At 51.0% G+C, this 16585-nt stretch overlaps 1 protein-coding gene across 2 annotated transcripts in view; it reads left to right on the forward strand.

The window, feature by feature from the left end:
• CAPZB (capping actin protein of muscle Z-line subunit beta) overlaps nt 1–16157 on the forward strand; it is a 38070-nt gene extending 21913 nt beyond the window's left edge. Inside the window, exons 2-10 of one of the 2 annotated variants that reach the window (XM_077260303.1) lie at nt 1841–1930; nt 6289–6410; nt 6502–6615; nt 11138–11279; nt 11362–11478; nt 11579–11644; nt 11903–11979; nt 13583–13690; nt 15588–16157. In XM_077260303.1, the coding sequence (XP_077116418.1) occupies nt 1841–1930; nt 6289–6410; nt 6502–6615; nt 11138–11279; nt 11362–11478; nt 11579–11644; nt 11903–11979; nt 13583–13685 (831 nt within the window). In that variant the 3' untranslated portion in view covers nt 13686–13690; nt 15588–16157. The remainder of the gene's footprint in view (nt 1–1840; nt 1931–6288; nt 6411–6501; nt 6616–11137; nt 11280–11361; nt 11479–11578; nt 11645–11902; nt 11980–13582; nt 13691–15587) is intronic. The other variant, XM_077260304.1, reaches the window with a different exon arrangement.
• The last annotated feature ends 428 nt before the right edge of the window (nt 16158–16585 follow it).

Below are 16585 nucleotides of genomic sequence, written 5' to 3' on the forward strand. Positions count from 1 at the left end.
TGTATATATACACTGCACAGTACCACTCCTCCTGTATATATACACTGCACAGTACCACTCCTCCTGTCCTGTATATATACACTGCACGGTACCACTCCTCCTGTATATATATACACTGCACGGTACCACTCCTCCTGTATATATACACTGCACAGTACCACTCCTCCTGTATATATACACTGCACAGTACCACTCCTCCTGTCCTGTATATATACACTGCACAGTACCACTCCTCCTGTCCTGTATATATACACTGCACAGTACCGCTCCTCCTGTCCTGTAGATATACACTGCACAGTACCACTCCTCCTGTCCTGTATATATAAACCGCACAGTACCACTCCTCCTGTCCTGTATATATACACTGCACAGTACCACTTCTCCTGTATATATACACTGCACAGTACCACTCCTCCTGTCCTGTATATATATATATATATATATACTGTACAGTACCGCTCCTCCTGTCCTGTATATATACACTGCACAGTACCACTCCTCCTGTCCTGTATATATAAACCGCACAGTACCACTCCTCCTGTCCTGTATATATACACTGTACAGTACCACTCCTCCTGTATATATACACTGCACAGTACCACTCCTCCTGTCCTGTATATATATATATATATATATATATACTGTACAGTACCGCTCCTCCTGTCCTGTATATATACACTGCACAGTACCGCTCCTCCTGTCCTGTATATATACACTGCACAGTACCACTCCTCCTGTCCTGTATATATAAACCGCACAGTACCACTCCTCCTGTCCTGTATATATACACTGCACAGTACCACTCCTCCTGTATATATACACTGCACAGTACCACTCCTCCTGTCCTGTATATATAATTATACATCAGTGCCTCTTTGCTCCTGGTTGGATTCGGCTGATCTGTGCAGAGATTTTCGGGTCGTGTCGCTCCTGATATCCTCGGTGTGATATGTGCAGGTGTCGGGGGTCCCAGGTTCTGCTCCCTGCAGGTTTCGCTCGCTCCCAGCGCTGCCTCAGTCGCTGCAGGGTCTTCTACATTGAAGTGACAGTGATGTGGGGTCACTGGCTGATAACTGCGAGGCTTCCCTGCCGGTCTTCTCTTCTCTACAGTCATTTCCACTTTTTGTATCTTCTTACATACATTGATCGCCTGACTTTTCTTCCTGCTTCTTTTGACCTTTAGACTTTCTCTTCCTCTTTAGTTTAGTGCTGACTAATGTGACGTCCTATGCTCCGCTCACATCCAGAGCTGCTGCACGTTTCTGCCGATTTCCACCACCTGTCAGGGAAAGCCCTGCTAGTAATTGTGGCTGCACTGGTTCTGGGGGACCCTGCATTATAATCCCAGGGTGTGTGGGGCGAGGGTGGTGGGCTCTGTACGGAGTGGGGGCTCTGATTAGATCTGGGACCAGTTTCTTCGCCCGACTAGTCCCTGAGGTTTATCCCCATTATTTTATAGAGGATGCTGGGCAGTGTTGTGTGCAGGTACCCCGGGGGCGCCCCCTGCAGGGCTATGGGTGAACGCTGCCAGCGCTGGGCGTATCCACACACAGTGCTGACCCCAGACTCATCTGTTCTGCACCAAGGAGCCTGGCAGGAACCCAGCGCCACCTGCTGGATGCCAATGCTACTAGCGCCCCCGCCCGTGCTCCTACTGGACCGAGCTCCGAAACACCAGTGTAAAACTGTCAGGAAGGGACAGGCGTCAGGAAACTGGTGACTTAGGGGTCACTGCCACTCATGGTGCTGTCTGTTCTGTCCTGGAGCATTCGCTGGGATTTATGTTAAGCGTCAGGCGTCTCATAATATAACTAATATTTCTGTACATTTTATCTTTCAGAGTGACCAGCAGTTGGACTGTGCCTTGGACTTGATGAGGCGTCTCCCTCCCCAACAGATTGAGAAGAACCTCAGTGACCTCATTGACTTGGTAAGAACCTGATCGTCCGACTTCTGTCCCTCCTACCATCCTGTGTGGTTTTACTAACACTCTACATGTGGCAGGCTTCCCTCCCGGTCTGGGATCTTGCACTCACATTGACTGTGCCTGCTGGGAGTGATGCTCCAGTTCCCGGCTCTTACATGATGAGAGTGCTCTCTCCCCGTTAGGCTGAGCTTTGTAGTGAGAGTACAGTAACCTGTGACTAGCCGCCTCCCCAGACTGTTTACCACCATTAGTGGGGCCTCCTGGCGCGTCACGTTCCCGGAGCTGATAATTAGATCACATTAACCGCCCTGTCAGTCACACGTCTTGTGATCCAGATAAGCCGGAGCGAGACAGGTGGGAACTGGGCCAGAGCGCTCATCTATGTCTGATTAATGGAGCCGGGGACTGCGGCCTTTATCTATGGGGGGGGAGTAAATCACCTCCAGGTAGAAGCAAGACCCTCAACCCAACGTCTCAGAGTCTGGGAGCGCGAACTGATCTTCCTGCTGCCTGCCGATCCTTCCCGGCCACCTGCCGATCCTTCCCGACCCCTGCTCTTCCATCTCTTACAGGTCGGGGTTGTCCCCGGCTCCTTCATTTATCGTTGCCGCACATAAATGTTGTAGGAGGAGAGCGATTGTCAGAAACGGCCGGGCCCCATTGTGCGCAGATCTATCAAGCCGTGTCTGAGCCCCCGTTCCACTTCCCACCTGCCGGCCGGCCCCGCCTGGACGCTCACATTTCCCTCTTGGTCCATATCCCAGCTCGCCATCTCTGCTGGGATCTGGTTTCTGGCCAGGACAATGGCCGCAGTCTTGCACGATCGGTTTACAAGTGGTTAAGTTTAATTAAGTTTGTTCAGCTACCTGGCTGAGTGATTGGCGGAGGGGCCGCGGCCCCGGGGACGACAAGAGGAACCTTGTTCCACGCACGGTACAAGAATCTCATTAACATCTCTCAATTTGTTGTCTTTGTTTTCCTCCTCTCTGAATGTCCCCTGAAGACTTTCTTAAGTTTCATTGTTACCTCCACCCCCGCGACATCCGGAGATTTCTGTTCGCCGTACCACCCATCCTCTCACCGCTGATAGCCGATCTGTCCACACCGCACTCATACATGACCTGCGCGTGATCTCGGCCCACCCAAGTCTGCCACCTTCCCCCTCATCACAGAGCCAGGTGCATTACATCCAGTCCGTAGTGATAGCTGCCATTGTGCATGGTTCACTGACGTCATGTATAGCAGGTGAAATAACGGTTAAAATGCAAAGGTGCTGTTGACATGAAATTCTTACCAGATGTTGGTAACAAACTATCCAATCCACGCAGGAAAGAAATACCTATAGATGTCCATAAATTATGTGTAATAATGAGAAATGACACAGGCAAAAGTATTGAACACATAAAGAGAGAGAGGAGCAAAAAGCCCTGGAAACTCCTGATATCGGCTGAGATCTATCCGTAATTAGAAAGCAATCCTGCCACTTGGTGACAAATAATATCAGCTGGTTGACCTGATGGCCTATAAGAAGGTGTCTCATAACTTAGCTGACACACAAGAAATATTTCGATGGGTGAAACCAGTGAGCTGTCTCGTAACCAATATCATCAGTATGTTTTACAATAAGGTTGTGAAGGTCTCATGAGAATTTCTAAGATACTGAAGGTTCTATTGAGCGCTGCTGCAAGATTTTACCATAAACCGGCCATGACCAGGTGCTTCCCGCAAGATTTCACCATAAACCGGCCACGACCAGGTGCTGCCTGCAAGATTTCACCATAAACCGCCCACGACCAGGTGCTTCCCGCAAGATTTCACCATAAACTGGCCATGACGGGTGCTCCCCGCAAGATTTCAATCAGAGGAGTGAAAATAATTAGCAGGAGAGTTGTCCAAGGACACCTGTGGAGACCTGCAGAAAGACCTGGAATCGTCAGGCTCGATTATTTCATAGAAAACTTTAATGCACTCAACCTCCATGGTTGGCCTGTAAGCACGCTCCCCACACAGCCTCCATGCCCTGTATGCACGCTCACCACGCAGCCTCCATGGCCTGTATGCACGCTCACCACGCATCCTCTATGGCCTGTATGCATGCCCACCATGCAACCTCCGTGGCAAGACAAAGATCCCAAAACACACAGCCAAGGAAACTCTCGATTGGTTTCAGAGAGAGAAAATAAAGCTGCTAGAATGTCCGTGCGAATCACTGGTCCTGAATCCTATAGAAAATGTATGGAAGGGACTAAAGCTCAGAGTCCATAGAAGGAGCCCACAGAAGGATGTAAAGAGTGTTTGTGTGGAAGAATGGGAGAAAATCACACCTGAGCAATGCCTGCGACTAGTTTCTCCATAACTAGATTCTTCATAACTTCAATGTATGGACATCTATGGTTTGATTTCTTTGCCTATGTGGATTGGATGGGTTGTTACAGACACCTGGTGAGAATTTCATGTCAATAACACCTTTACAAATTTATTTACTTGAAAAACTGGTGACGGGTTCAATAGTTATTTCACCTGCTGTATGTATTCGAGATGGCAGAGTCACTGTGTGCATACAAAGCTTATCCTTTTTTTTATACTCCAGAGCTGCACTCACTATTCTGCTGGTGCAGTCACTGTGTACATACATTACATTACTGATCCTGAGTTACATCCTGTGTTATACTCCAGAGCTGCACTCACTATTCTGCTGGTGCCGTCACTGTGTACATACATTACATTACTGATCCTGAGTTACATCCTGTATTATACTCCAGAGCTGCACTCACTATTATGCTGATGCAGTCACTGTGTACATACATTACTGATCCTGAGTTACATCCTGTATTATACTCCAGAGCTGCACTCACTATTCTGCTGGTGCAGTCACTGTGTACATACATTACATTACTGATCCTGAGTTACATCCGGTGTTATACCCCAGAGCTGCACTCACTATTCTGCTGGTGCAGTCATTGTGTACATACATTACATTACTGATCCTGAGTTACATCCTGTATTATACCCCAGAGCTGCACTCACTATTCTGCTGGTGCAGTCACTGTGTACATACATTACTGATCCTGAGTTACATCCTGTGTTATACTCCAAAGCTGCACTCACTATTATGCTGGTGCAGTCACTGTGTACATACATTACATTACTGATCCTGAGTTACATCCTGTATTATACTCCAGAGCTGCACTCACTATTCTGCTGGTGCAGTCACTGTGTACATACATTACATTACTGATCCTGAGTTACATCCTGTATTATACTCCAGAGCTGCACTCACTATTCTGCTGGAGCAGTCACTGTGTACATACATTACATTACTGATCCTGAGTTACATCCTGTATTATTCCCCAGAGCTGCACTCACTATTCTGCTGGTGCAGTCACTGTGTACATACATTACTGATCCTGAGTTACATCCTGTATTATACCCCAGAGCTGCACTCACTATTATGCTGGTGCAGTCACTGTGTACATACATTACATTACTGATCCTGAGTTACATCCTGTATTATTCCCCAGAGCTGCACTCACTATTCTGCTGGTGCAGTCACTGTGTACATACATTACATTCCTGATCCTGAGTTACCTCCTGTATTATGCTCCAGAGCTGCACTCACTATTCTGCTGGTGACGCCTCATTGGTTGTCCCTCAGATTCCCTAGAGCCGTTTACCCTATAGAACTATAGATTACATTTTTTAGTATGTCATGGTTCTCGTTTCTGAAATTTGTGGTTTTTGAAGAGTTAACTAATACCCCCCCCCCTTCCCCGTTCCCGCCTTTCTCCTCTTTTCTTCTAGACTAAGCTCATTAGGCCTCTGCCAGGACTGTACAAGGTGCAGGAATGTGACCGCTGCTCTGGGCGCACTAATCGCAGAGCATTCCTCTTTTATTGGGAGCTGGTGGAGCTGTCTGCAGGCAGAGGGTGGCCACAGCCTTTGATGTGTCTGCTCTGTTCATGTCTTTCTTATCTTTTGCTGGTGTAATAGAATAAGCAAAGTTCATTTTATTGGAGAAGTCCTCCTTTTTCTGCTTTTCCAAATTCTCCTATTTCTATTTTCCCTCTTCTTCCTTCTCCTCCTTTTCCCTGTCCTTGCCCCCTCTGGCTCCTCCTCTTCGCCCCCTCTGGCTCCTCCTCTTCGCCCCCTCTGGCTCCTCCTCTTCGCCCCCTCTGGCTCCTCCTCTTCGCCCCCTCTGGCTCCTCTTCGCCCCCTCTGGCTCCTCCTCTTCGCCCCCTCTGGCTCCTCGTCCTCCTCTGACTTGTCCACAAGATCTAATTTGCATACCTTTTAACCTGGTGAGTTGGTCACCTGCTGTTCTCGCTTTACTGCTTGCTGTAAAGTGTGGGGTTGTGTTGCAGGTCCCCAGTCTCTGTGAAGATCTCTTGTCCTCAGTGGATCAACCCCTGAAGATCGCTCGGGACAAGGTGGTGGGCAAAGACTATCTGCTGTGCGACTACAACAGAGATGGTGACTCCTACAGGTAACCCCCGGTGCCGCAGGCTGCTCGGTGTGATCTGAGCCAACCCCTGGAGCGCCCCTTTAATTCCCCCTCTCCCCTTCCTTACACGCAGGTCACCGTGGAGCAATAAGTACGACCCTCCTCTGGAAGATGGAGCCATGCCGTCCGCCCGTCTGCGCAAGCTGGAGGTGGAAGCCAACAACGCCTTCGACCAGTACCGCGACCTGTAGGTCGTCTCTTGCCGGGGATGTGGGGGAAGGGCGCCACTGCGTGGGATGATGATTGCATCCAGATTCGTTTGTTTGGTAGTCGAGCACCAGGGCAACGCAGGAGCGGTGGCAGCGGCCCAGCGCAGGCAGCGTGATGTCATTATGAGGTCACCGGCGAGTGCGGTCTGCGCATCACAGCCTACAAGCGTTTCTCCAGCTGCCTGGCAGAGCGCGCGGCTGAGTGTCGGGCCCCGGGGGACCCGCAGCGCTGTGTATTCTTCTATTCCTATGGAGATCTCCATACAAATCGGCCCCCGACTCCGGGAAATGCACGGACCCCAAACATAACACTATAATACACACGATTCACGCTGCGTCAGGAGAGACCTGCGGCCGGCACCCGTAACTGCACCAGGCGGCATCGTATGGCTGACAACCTGGGGTAGAACCCACTGCGACAAATCCTCACCACTGACAGTACTGCAGCACACACTATTCTGCAGGAAACAGTCAGCAAGCCTGTATAAAGACATCTCCTATACAGAGTATAATACAGGAGGTAACTCAGGATCAGTAATGTATGTACACAGTGACTGCACCAGCAGAATAGTGAGTGCAGCTCTGGAGTATAATATAGGAGGTAACTCAGGATCAGTAATGAAATGTATGTACACAGTGACTGCACCAGCAGAATAGTGAGTGCAGTTCTGGGGTATAATACAGGATGTAACTCAGGATCAGTAATGTAATGTATGTACACAGTGACTGCACCAGCAGAATAGTGAGTGCAGCTCTGGAGTATAATACAGGATGTAACTCAGGATCAGTAATGTAATGTATGTACACAGTGACTGCACCAGCAGAATAGTGAGTGCAGCTCTGGGGTATAATACAGGATGTAACTCAGGATCAGTAATGTAATGTATGTACACAGTGACTGCATCAGCAGAATAGTGAGTGCAGTTCTGGGGTATAATACAGGATGTAACTCAGGATCAGTAATGTAATAAGTAATGTAATGTATGTACACAGTGACTGCACCAGCAGAATAGTGAGTGCAGCTCTGGAGTATAATATAGGAGGTAACTCAGGATCAGTAATGAAATGTATGTACACAGTGACTGCACCAGCAGAATAGTGAGTGCAGTTCTGGGGTATAATACAGGATGTAACTCAGGATCAGTAATGTAATGTATGTACACAGTGACTGCACCAGCAGAATAGTGAGTGCTGCTCTGGGATATAATACAGGATGTAACTCAGGATCAGTAATGTAATGTATGTACACAGTGAGTGCAGCTCTGGGATATAATACAGGATGTAACTCAGGATCAGTAATGTAATGTATGTACACAGTGACTGCACCAGCAGAATAGTGAGTGCAGCTCTGGGGTATAATACAGGAGGTAACTCCGGATCAGTAATGTAATGTATGTATACAGTGCCTGCACCAGCAGAATAGCGAGTGCAGCTCTGGGATATAATACAGGATGTAACTCAGGATCAGTATTGTGTGTACACAGTGACTGCACCAGCAGAATAGTGAGTGCAGTTCTGGGGTATAATACAGGATGTAACTCAGGATCAGTAATGTAATGTATGTACACAGTGACTGCACCAGCAGAATAGTGAATGCAGCTCTGGGGTATAATACAGGATGTAACTTAGGATCAGTAATGTATGTACACAGTGACTGCACCAGCAGAATAGTGAGTGCAGCTCTGGGGTATAATACAGGATGTAACTCAGGATCAGTAATGTAATGTATGTACACAGTGACTGCACCAGCAGAATAGTGAGTGCAGCTCTTGAGTATAATACAGGATATAACTCAGGATCAGTAATGTATGTACACAGTGACTGCACCAGCAGAATAGTGAGTACAGCTCTGGGGTATAATACAGGATGTAACTCCGGATTAGTAATGTAATGTATATACACAGTGATGGCACCAGCAGAATAGTGAGTGCAGCTCTGGAGTATAATACAGGATATAACTCAGGATCAGTAATGTATGTACACAGTGACTGCACCAGCAGAATAGTGAGTGCAGCTCCGGAGTATAATACAGGATGTAACTCCGGATCAGTAGTGTAATGTATGTACACAGTGACGGCACCAGCAGAATAGTGAGTGCAGCTCTAGAGTAAAATACAGGAGGTAACTCAGGATCAGTAATGTAATGTATGTACTCAGTGACGGCACCAGCAGAATAGTGAGTGCAGCACTGGGGTATAATACAGGATGCAACTCAGGATCAGTAATGTAATGTATGTACACAGTGACTGCACCAGCAGAATAGTGAGCGCAGCTCGGGGGTATAATACAGGATGTAACTCAGGATCAGTAATGTATGTACACAGTGACTGCACCAGCAGAATAGTGAGCGCAGCTCGGGGGTATAATACAGGATGTAACTCAGGATCAGTAATGTATGTACACAGTGACTGCACCAGCAGAATAGTGAGTGCAGCTCTGGAGTATAATACAGGATACAACTCAGGATCAGTAATGTAATTCATGTACACAGTGACTGCACCAGCAGAATAGTGAGTGCAGCTCTGGAGTATAATACAAATACAGGAGGTAACTCAGGATCAGTAATGTAATTTATGTACACAGTGACTGCACCAGCAGAATAGTGAGTGCAGCTCTGGAGTATAATACAGGATGCAACTCAGGATCAGTAATGTATTGTAGTAATGTATATACACAGTGATGGCACCAGCAGAATAGTGAGTGCAGCTCTGGGATATAATACAGGATGTAACTCAGGATCAGTAATGTGTGTATACAGTGACTGCACCAGCAGAATAGTGAGTGCAGCTCTGGATATAATACAGGATGTAACTCAGGATCAGTAATGTAATGTATGTACACAGTGACTGCACCAGCAGAATAGTGAGTGCAGCTCTGGAGTATAATACAGGATGTAACTCAGGATCATTAATGTAATGTATATACACAGTGACTGCACCAGCAGAATGGTGAGTGCAGCTCCGGAGTATAATACAGGATGTATCTCAGGATCAGTAATGTAATGTATGTACACAGTGATGGCACCAGCAGAATGAGTGCAGCTCTGGAGTATAATACAGGATGTAACTCAGGATCAGTAATGTAATGTATATACACAGTGATGGCACCAGCAGAATAGTGAGTGCAGCTCTGGAGTATAATACAGGATGTAACTCAGGATCAGTAGTGTAATGTATGTACACAGTGACGGCACCAGCAGAATAGTGAGTGCAGCTCTGGGGTATAATACAGGAGGATACTCTGGAACTGCGTGGTTTATGGAGATGTCTCCCGGGGTGGATTTCAGCCGAGCATGCTGGGAGTTGTAGTTTAGTCTTAGCTGTTCACCAACTGATTGACCCTCAGTCTTATCTTGTTGATCCTGCAGTGTGATTTTGGTATGTTAGTGTGGGGCCCACAAGAGCAGTGCCCTCCTCATACTGGTCTGTACTGGTGAGCGCTCGGCTGGTGTGAGTCGGGGACACGGCCTCCTGCTCAGGTTTCAGCTCAGATGTGTAGATGTTCGCTGGCTCTGACTCCAGGGTCTTGACATGTTGGCCGGGGGGCTGCACCTGCGCCTCCCTGACTGAATTTCACTGCTTATACCTGATCGGGTCGGCTGCTGTCATTTTGGGACACAACAATCATTCTGCGGTCAGTAACAGATGCTCCTATTAGATGAGGATGAAGCAGAGATACAGTAGAATACCAAGTGTGCAGAGACATGGTGGAACGCCGACACTCGGGGACGGGGTGATGACGCCGACACTCGGGGTAATGACGCTGAGTCTCGGTACGGGATGATGATGCTGACACTCAGGGTACAGGATTCTGACACTGATTGTCAGGTTTCAGGATTACCGGGGGCGATGTCGCCGACACTATTGGCACCGGAGGTGATGTCGCCGCCGCTCTGGGCATCGGAACGATGACCTGGGTATTGGGGGATCCTGTGTCGGATCTTTACTTATTGGAGGGATTCTCTTCCGTTGCTTGTGATGAGTTATTCTTTGTGTTAATGGGGCGGTTTTGTTCCTTTAACCCTTCGCTGGGCGCCCATGTGCCGCATGCCAGCAGTGTGGGTTGAGGCCTCGCAGGCTCGGCTCTGCCATGTGGTTGCTGTTATGTCGGTTAACTCGTCTTCGGGGGGATTTGTGCGGTTTCCAGACATCGCTTTAGCACATTCCTCACATACCTACAAAAGCCGTTATGTAAAATCTCATCAGTGGCGACCACATCAAACCCCGCCGCCTCCATCCCCCGCCATCGCCCCCATCCCCTGCTGCCTCACCACCGCCGCTCCTCACGTGTTGTTACAAAGGGCTGAAGCGCTGTGACCGTGGGACGGCGTCCGCCTCATCTCCCGCTGAGATTACTACGCGGTCAGGTCTGTCCGGCAGCTAAGGGCATTCAGGTGATGGGTCCTGCGGATGTTGGGGGTTGTCTTCCACCTCGTCACATTCACCCCATGTGATGATCCTTTTTTGGAGCCACTTATGATCCGGTATCTTGCTCCCACAGGTATTTTGAAGGTGGCGTCTCCTCCGTGTATCTCTGGGATCTGGACCACGGATTTGCCGGAGTGATCCTTATCAAGAAAGCTGGAGATGGTTCAAAGAAGATCAAAGGATGCTGGGACTCCATCCACGTGGTGGAAGTGCAGGTAACGGCGCCCCCTGTGGCCACCCGGGGCACGTCTGGGCGCGAGGCTGACCCCGGCTCACGTCTCGTCCTTGTCTTGGCAGGAGAAGTCGAGCGGCCGCACCGCTCATTATAAGCTGACCTCCACTGTGATGCTCTGGCTGCAGACAAACAAGACTGGCTCCGGGACCATGAACCTGGGCGGCAGCCTGACCCGGCAGGTAAGTGACCGCCCGCAGCGCCAGCCACGGGGCATGCCACCGCAGGGTTAAAATTGCCAGATTGTTTTTCTGTTTTTCATCAGAAACTTCTTTCTTTTAGATGGAAAAGGACGAGACCGTGAGCGACTCCTCCCCGCACATAGCAAATATTGGGCGGCTGGTGGAGGTGAGAAGGAAATACTGTACCTCAAAGGGAGACCAGGGGTCCCGGCACATGGGGAGAATGGGGGCAGTGCTATCCCTGTATACGGGGAGATGAGGGGTGGGAGACGGGGAGAGTTTCCCACCCTAAAGTCCTGATTGTGGAGCTTACGATATTCGGCCCTTGCAGCTCCTGTCAGTTTCGGACCCTCGCGCCTGCAAACGTCTTTCTTTTGGGTTTTGTCTCCTTTGTTCAATAATCTTTGTTTTTTTTTCTCCTCAGGATATGGAGAACAAAATCAGGAGCACCCTCAACGAGATTTACTTCGGGAAAACCAAGGACATAGTCAACGGGCTCAGGTACCTTACCGCACCCCGTGTGGTCACTTACAGCCCGGCCGCGGGATGATCCTCGCAACCATTAACTGTGTCCTGCAGTCACTGCCATCATTGTGGCTGTTCTCTCCCTGAGTTTGGTCACAGTCATATCCGTGCTTCTTCCCTCTTCCTTGTGCCCGTTCCTTCTTCTCCTACACCTGTGTTTTCCCGCAGCTCTGTCCTACTCCTCCCTCGTGTTTGCTCGCAGTCTCATGCCGCTTCTTCTCTCCTCTTCCTCGCGTCCCTCATCCTCTGCTCCTTTCCCTCGTGTTTTCTCGCATTCTCATGCCACTTCTTCTTTCTCCTCCTCTTCCTTTCGTCACTCGTCCTCTGCTCCCCTCTTTCCCTCGTGTTTGCTCGCAGTCTCATGCCTCTTCTTCTCTCTCCTACTCTTCCTCGCGTTCCTCGTCCTCTGCTCCCTTCTCTCCCTTGTGTTTGCTCGCAGTCTCATGCCGCTTCTTCTCTCCTCTTCCTCCAGTCCCTCATTCTCTGCTCCCCTCTCCCTCGTGTTTGCTCGCAGTCTCATGCCGCTTCTCTCTCCTCTTCCTCGTGTCCCTCGTCCTCTGCTCCCCTCTCTCCCTCGTGTTTGCTCGCAGTCTCATGCCGCTTCTTCTCTCCTCTTCCTCCAGTCCCTCGTTCTCTGCTCCCTTCTCTGTTTGCTCGCAGTCTCATGCCGCTTCTTCTGTCTCCTCCTCTTCCTCGCATCCCTCGTTCTCTGCTCCCCTCTTTCCCTCGCGTTTGCTCGCAGTCTCATGCCGCTTCTTCTCTCCTCTTCCTCGCGTCCCTCATCCTCTGCTCCTTTCCCTTGTGTTTTCTCGCATTCTCATGCCACTTCTTCTGTCTCCTCCTCTTCCTTTCGTCACTCATCCTCTGCTCCCCCCTTTCCCTCGTGTTTGCTCGCAGTCTCATGCCTCCTCTTCTCTCTCCTCCTCTTCTTCTCTCTCCTCCTCTTCCTCGCGTTCCTCGTCCTCTGCTCCTTTCTCTCCCTCGTGTTTGCTCGCAGTCTCATGCCGCTTCTTCTCTCCTCTTCCTCCAGTCCCTCGTTCTCTGCTCCCCTCTCTCCCTCGTGTTTGCTCGCAGTCTCATGCCGCTTCTTCTCTCCTCTTCCTCCAGTCCCTCGTTCTCGGCTCCCCTCTCTCATGTTTGCTCGCAGTCTCATGCCGCTTCTTCTGTCTCCTCCTCTTCCTCGCATCCCTCGTTCTCTGCTCCCCTCTTTCCCTCGCGTTTGCTCGCAGTCTCATACCGCTTCTTCTGTCTCCTCCTCTTCCTCGCATCCCTCGTTCTCTGCTCCCCTCTTTCCCTCGTGTTTGCTCGCAGTCTCATGCCGCTTCCTCTCTCTCCTCTTCCTCGCGTCCCTCGTCCTCTGCTCCCCTTTCCCTCGTGTTTGCTCGCAGTCTCATGCCGCTTCTTCTCTCGTGGCCCTCGTTCTCTGCTCCCCTCTTTCCCTCGTGTTTGCTCGCAGTCTCATACCGCTTTTTTTCTCTCCTCCTCTTCCTCGCGTCCCTCGTTCTCTGCTCCCCTCTCTCCCTCGTGTTTGCTCGCAGTCTCATGCCGCTTCTTCTCTCTCCTCCGCCGGACGCTGTAGATCTATAGACGCAATCCCCGACAACGTTAAGTTTAGGCAACTCCAGCGGGAGCTGTCTCAGGTGCTGACACAACGCCAGATCCTCCTGCAGCCCGATAACTAGTCCAGGTACCCACTGCCCGTCGTCTGCCGGCACCGCTCCCCTGATGCAGACTGGCGGTGTCCGCATGGTGTGCCCGGGGGTGACCTCACGTTCTGCATGGCCGTGGGCGGCTCGCGTATCACCAGTGTTGTGCATGGCAGGATAGGACGAGAGCAGCGCGGACCCACCTGCGCTCGAGCACAGGCTTCTTAAAGGGATAGCGCTAGTATTCTCAGCTACTCGCGCCCGCTGTGCATAGATGTGGGGGCACTTCTGGGGACGGCGTCTGCACGGAGTGACTAATCCCAGTGTGGCGTTTACGCATGAAATCTAACGCCATGTAGTGTGTGGGGGATGGGCTGCGGATATCACCGGGGGAGGGTCTTGTTCCTATTCTAGGTACATTGATATGTCGGGGGGGACGGCGTATGATACAGAGAGCCCCTCATAGTAGAGTAGACGCTGATGGGGCCCGGCCCATTATCAGTCAGCAGTGATTGGTTTTAGTGGCTTCCGGGTGACGCTTTACGTCACTGCTGCGAGAGAGCCGAGCTCCGCACTGATTACGGGGCGTTTTCTGCTGCCGGCCTTGTACATTAGGCCTTTCTGGACCTTTCCGGTGTTTCCGTCCCGCGCTGTTCTCAAGATCTCAGCTCTCTCTTGGCAAATGGAAATGCTAAGTGTTCACGTCCTGAAGCCAAACGCTCGTTCAGAACTAGTCCTTCCCGCAGCTGAGGGTTTGTTACCGTTGTATCTGTGAGCGAAGGGCTGCATCGGACGATTGTCCTGTCTGGGCGCAATAGTAACAAACCTGCAGCCGAGAGAATGTAGATAAATATACAAGGGATCATTCCCTTCCCTGACGGTAAGCGTTAGAAGGTGGGAAAGCAATCATACAATGACAGATGTCCTGACAGTGGGACGGACCGGATTTACCCCCAAATATGCCCCCAGTCACACACTGCCCCCTGCTGGCCGCCATTAGAGGACAGATGAGTCCTTGCTCCTGTACGAACGGTGAGTCGCCTCTTCTCTCTCTGGGGTGCGGTGACTGGTGGGTAACTCGCAGCGCCCCCCGGAGGATGAGGCGGACCACACAGAGGACTGTGATAACCAAAGAACCTGTATGAGAGAGGTCCATCTGTGAGCACAACGTCAGGCAGCTGCAGGTGAAGCCAGCGGAATAATAGTTTCTATAAGGAAAATGACGTAAATGCTGCGAGTTCTGGAGGGGAATTGTCTCGTCACATTTCTATACTTTCTCTGATTGAACTTGGACACATAGATTTAGTCTGTGACTCGTCAGGTGAGGCGGGGAGGTGGTGGCGGCGTGACCTGATGGGGGAGAGGAGGCAGTGTGGCCCGACGGGATGAGAGGAGGCTGTGTGACCCGTCGGGCGAGGGAAGGAGGCGGTGTGACCTGACAGTGGAAGGGAGGAGAGGAGGCGGCGTGACCCGTCGGGCTAGGGAAGGAGGCGGCGTGACCCGACAGTGGAGGGAAGGAGATGGCGTGATCCATTGGGCGAGGGGAGGAGGCGGCCGTGAGTTGTCGAGCGAGGGGAGGAGGCGGCGTGAGTTGTCGGGCGAGGGGAGGAGACGGCGGCGTGAGTTGTCGGGCGAGGGGAGGAGACGGCGGCGTGAGTTGTCGGGCGAGGGGACGGCGGCGTGAGATGGCACATCGAGCGAGAGGAGGCGGTGTGGCCCGTCGGGCGAGGGGAGGAGGCGTGTGACCTCCTTGATGAATGCGATAGGACGAATGTACAGCCTGGTACCAGCGATGCCCTCCTGGGGCGCAGTGGAGCAGCGGTTTGTGACTCGGCGGCTCCGCCCGTTTTTCGGCCTCTTCCCTCCATACAAGCTTTACGCTCTGTGTCACCCTCACCCTGTGTCGCCCTCATGCTCTGCCTCTCTCGCCCCCTGCAGGTCTGTCCAGACGTTCGCAGACAAATCTAAACAGGAGGCTTTGAAGAACGACTTAGTGGAGGCTCTGAAGAGGAAGCAGCAAAGTTAAATGTCCTCCCCTCATACCCCCCTTTCATTTCTTATGGTCCCCATCAGTCCCCTTCTTTCTGGTTATTTTTGCCCCCTCCTCGCCCGTCTGTCGCCCCGTCTGCATCACGTACATAGCCATTCAGCACCGTCTGCCCCTATGAATAACGCTATATGAACCCACCACCGTCTGAGGCTCGCCCCCCGGCCCCCGCGTTATCCCATTATATACTGCACACCCCTCTCCGCCCTCTGCAGCAATGGTTACCTCCTATCGGAGAATGGATGGATCTGTCCGGAGGGTGGAAGAAGAGACTTGATGTTTTCATCATGGGATCCGCGGCCCCGACTTCTGCCCCCGATACTCAGTTTTCTTGGTGACTGTCTGGGGAATGCGTAGGGTTTATTTCCCCCATTTTTTTTTTTGTTATATATATATTTTTTGTAAAGCTTTAAGTCTTCTATGAGCCTTCCTGTACTAACAATAAAATGATTCTAAATATCCATCTGACTCCGGAATATCAGTCACAGACAGGTGAAATCTACAGGAGCTGCAGTCGCCTCCTCCAGAGCTGCAGTCGCCTCCTCCAGAGCTGCAGTCGCCTCCTCCAGAGCTGCAGTCGCCTCCTCCAGAGCTGCAGTCGCCTCCTCCAGAGCTGCAGTCGCCTCCTCCAGAGCTGCAGTCGCCTCCTCCAGAGCTGCAGTCGCCTCCTCCAGAGCTGCAGTCGCCTCCTCCAGAGCTGCAGTCGCAAGTCTGCTGCTTTCCTGTTGGCCACATCTCGCTGCTGCCACCTGCTGGTTACAAGGCTGCGGTGCGGAGCCTGACGTCAACACTACTACTCCCATCATGATGCATCCACCATTTTCAGGATCTCTGCCTGCTTTCAGCAAATAGAAACCTCCGGATATTAAATACTGGTTCCTCTGCACAA

Source organism: Ranitomeya variabilis, chromosome 4 (assembly GCF_051348905.1).
Source record: "Ranitomeya variabilis isolate aRanVar5 chromosome 4, aRanVar5.hap1, whole genome shotgun sequence".
NCBI classification, from domain to species: domain Eukaryota; kingdom Metazoa; phylum Chordata; class Amphibia; order Anura; family Dendrobatidae; genus Ranitomeya; species Ranitomeya variabilis.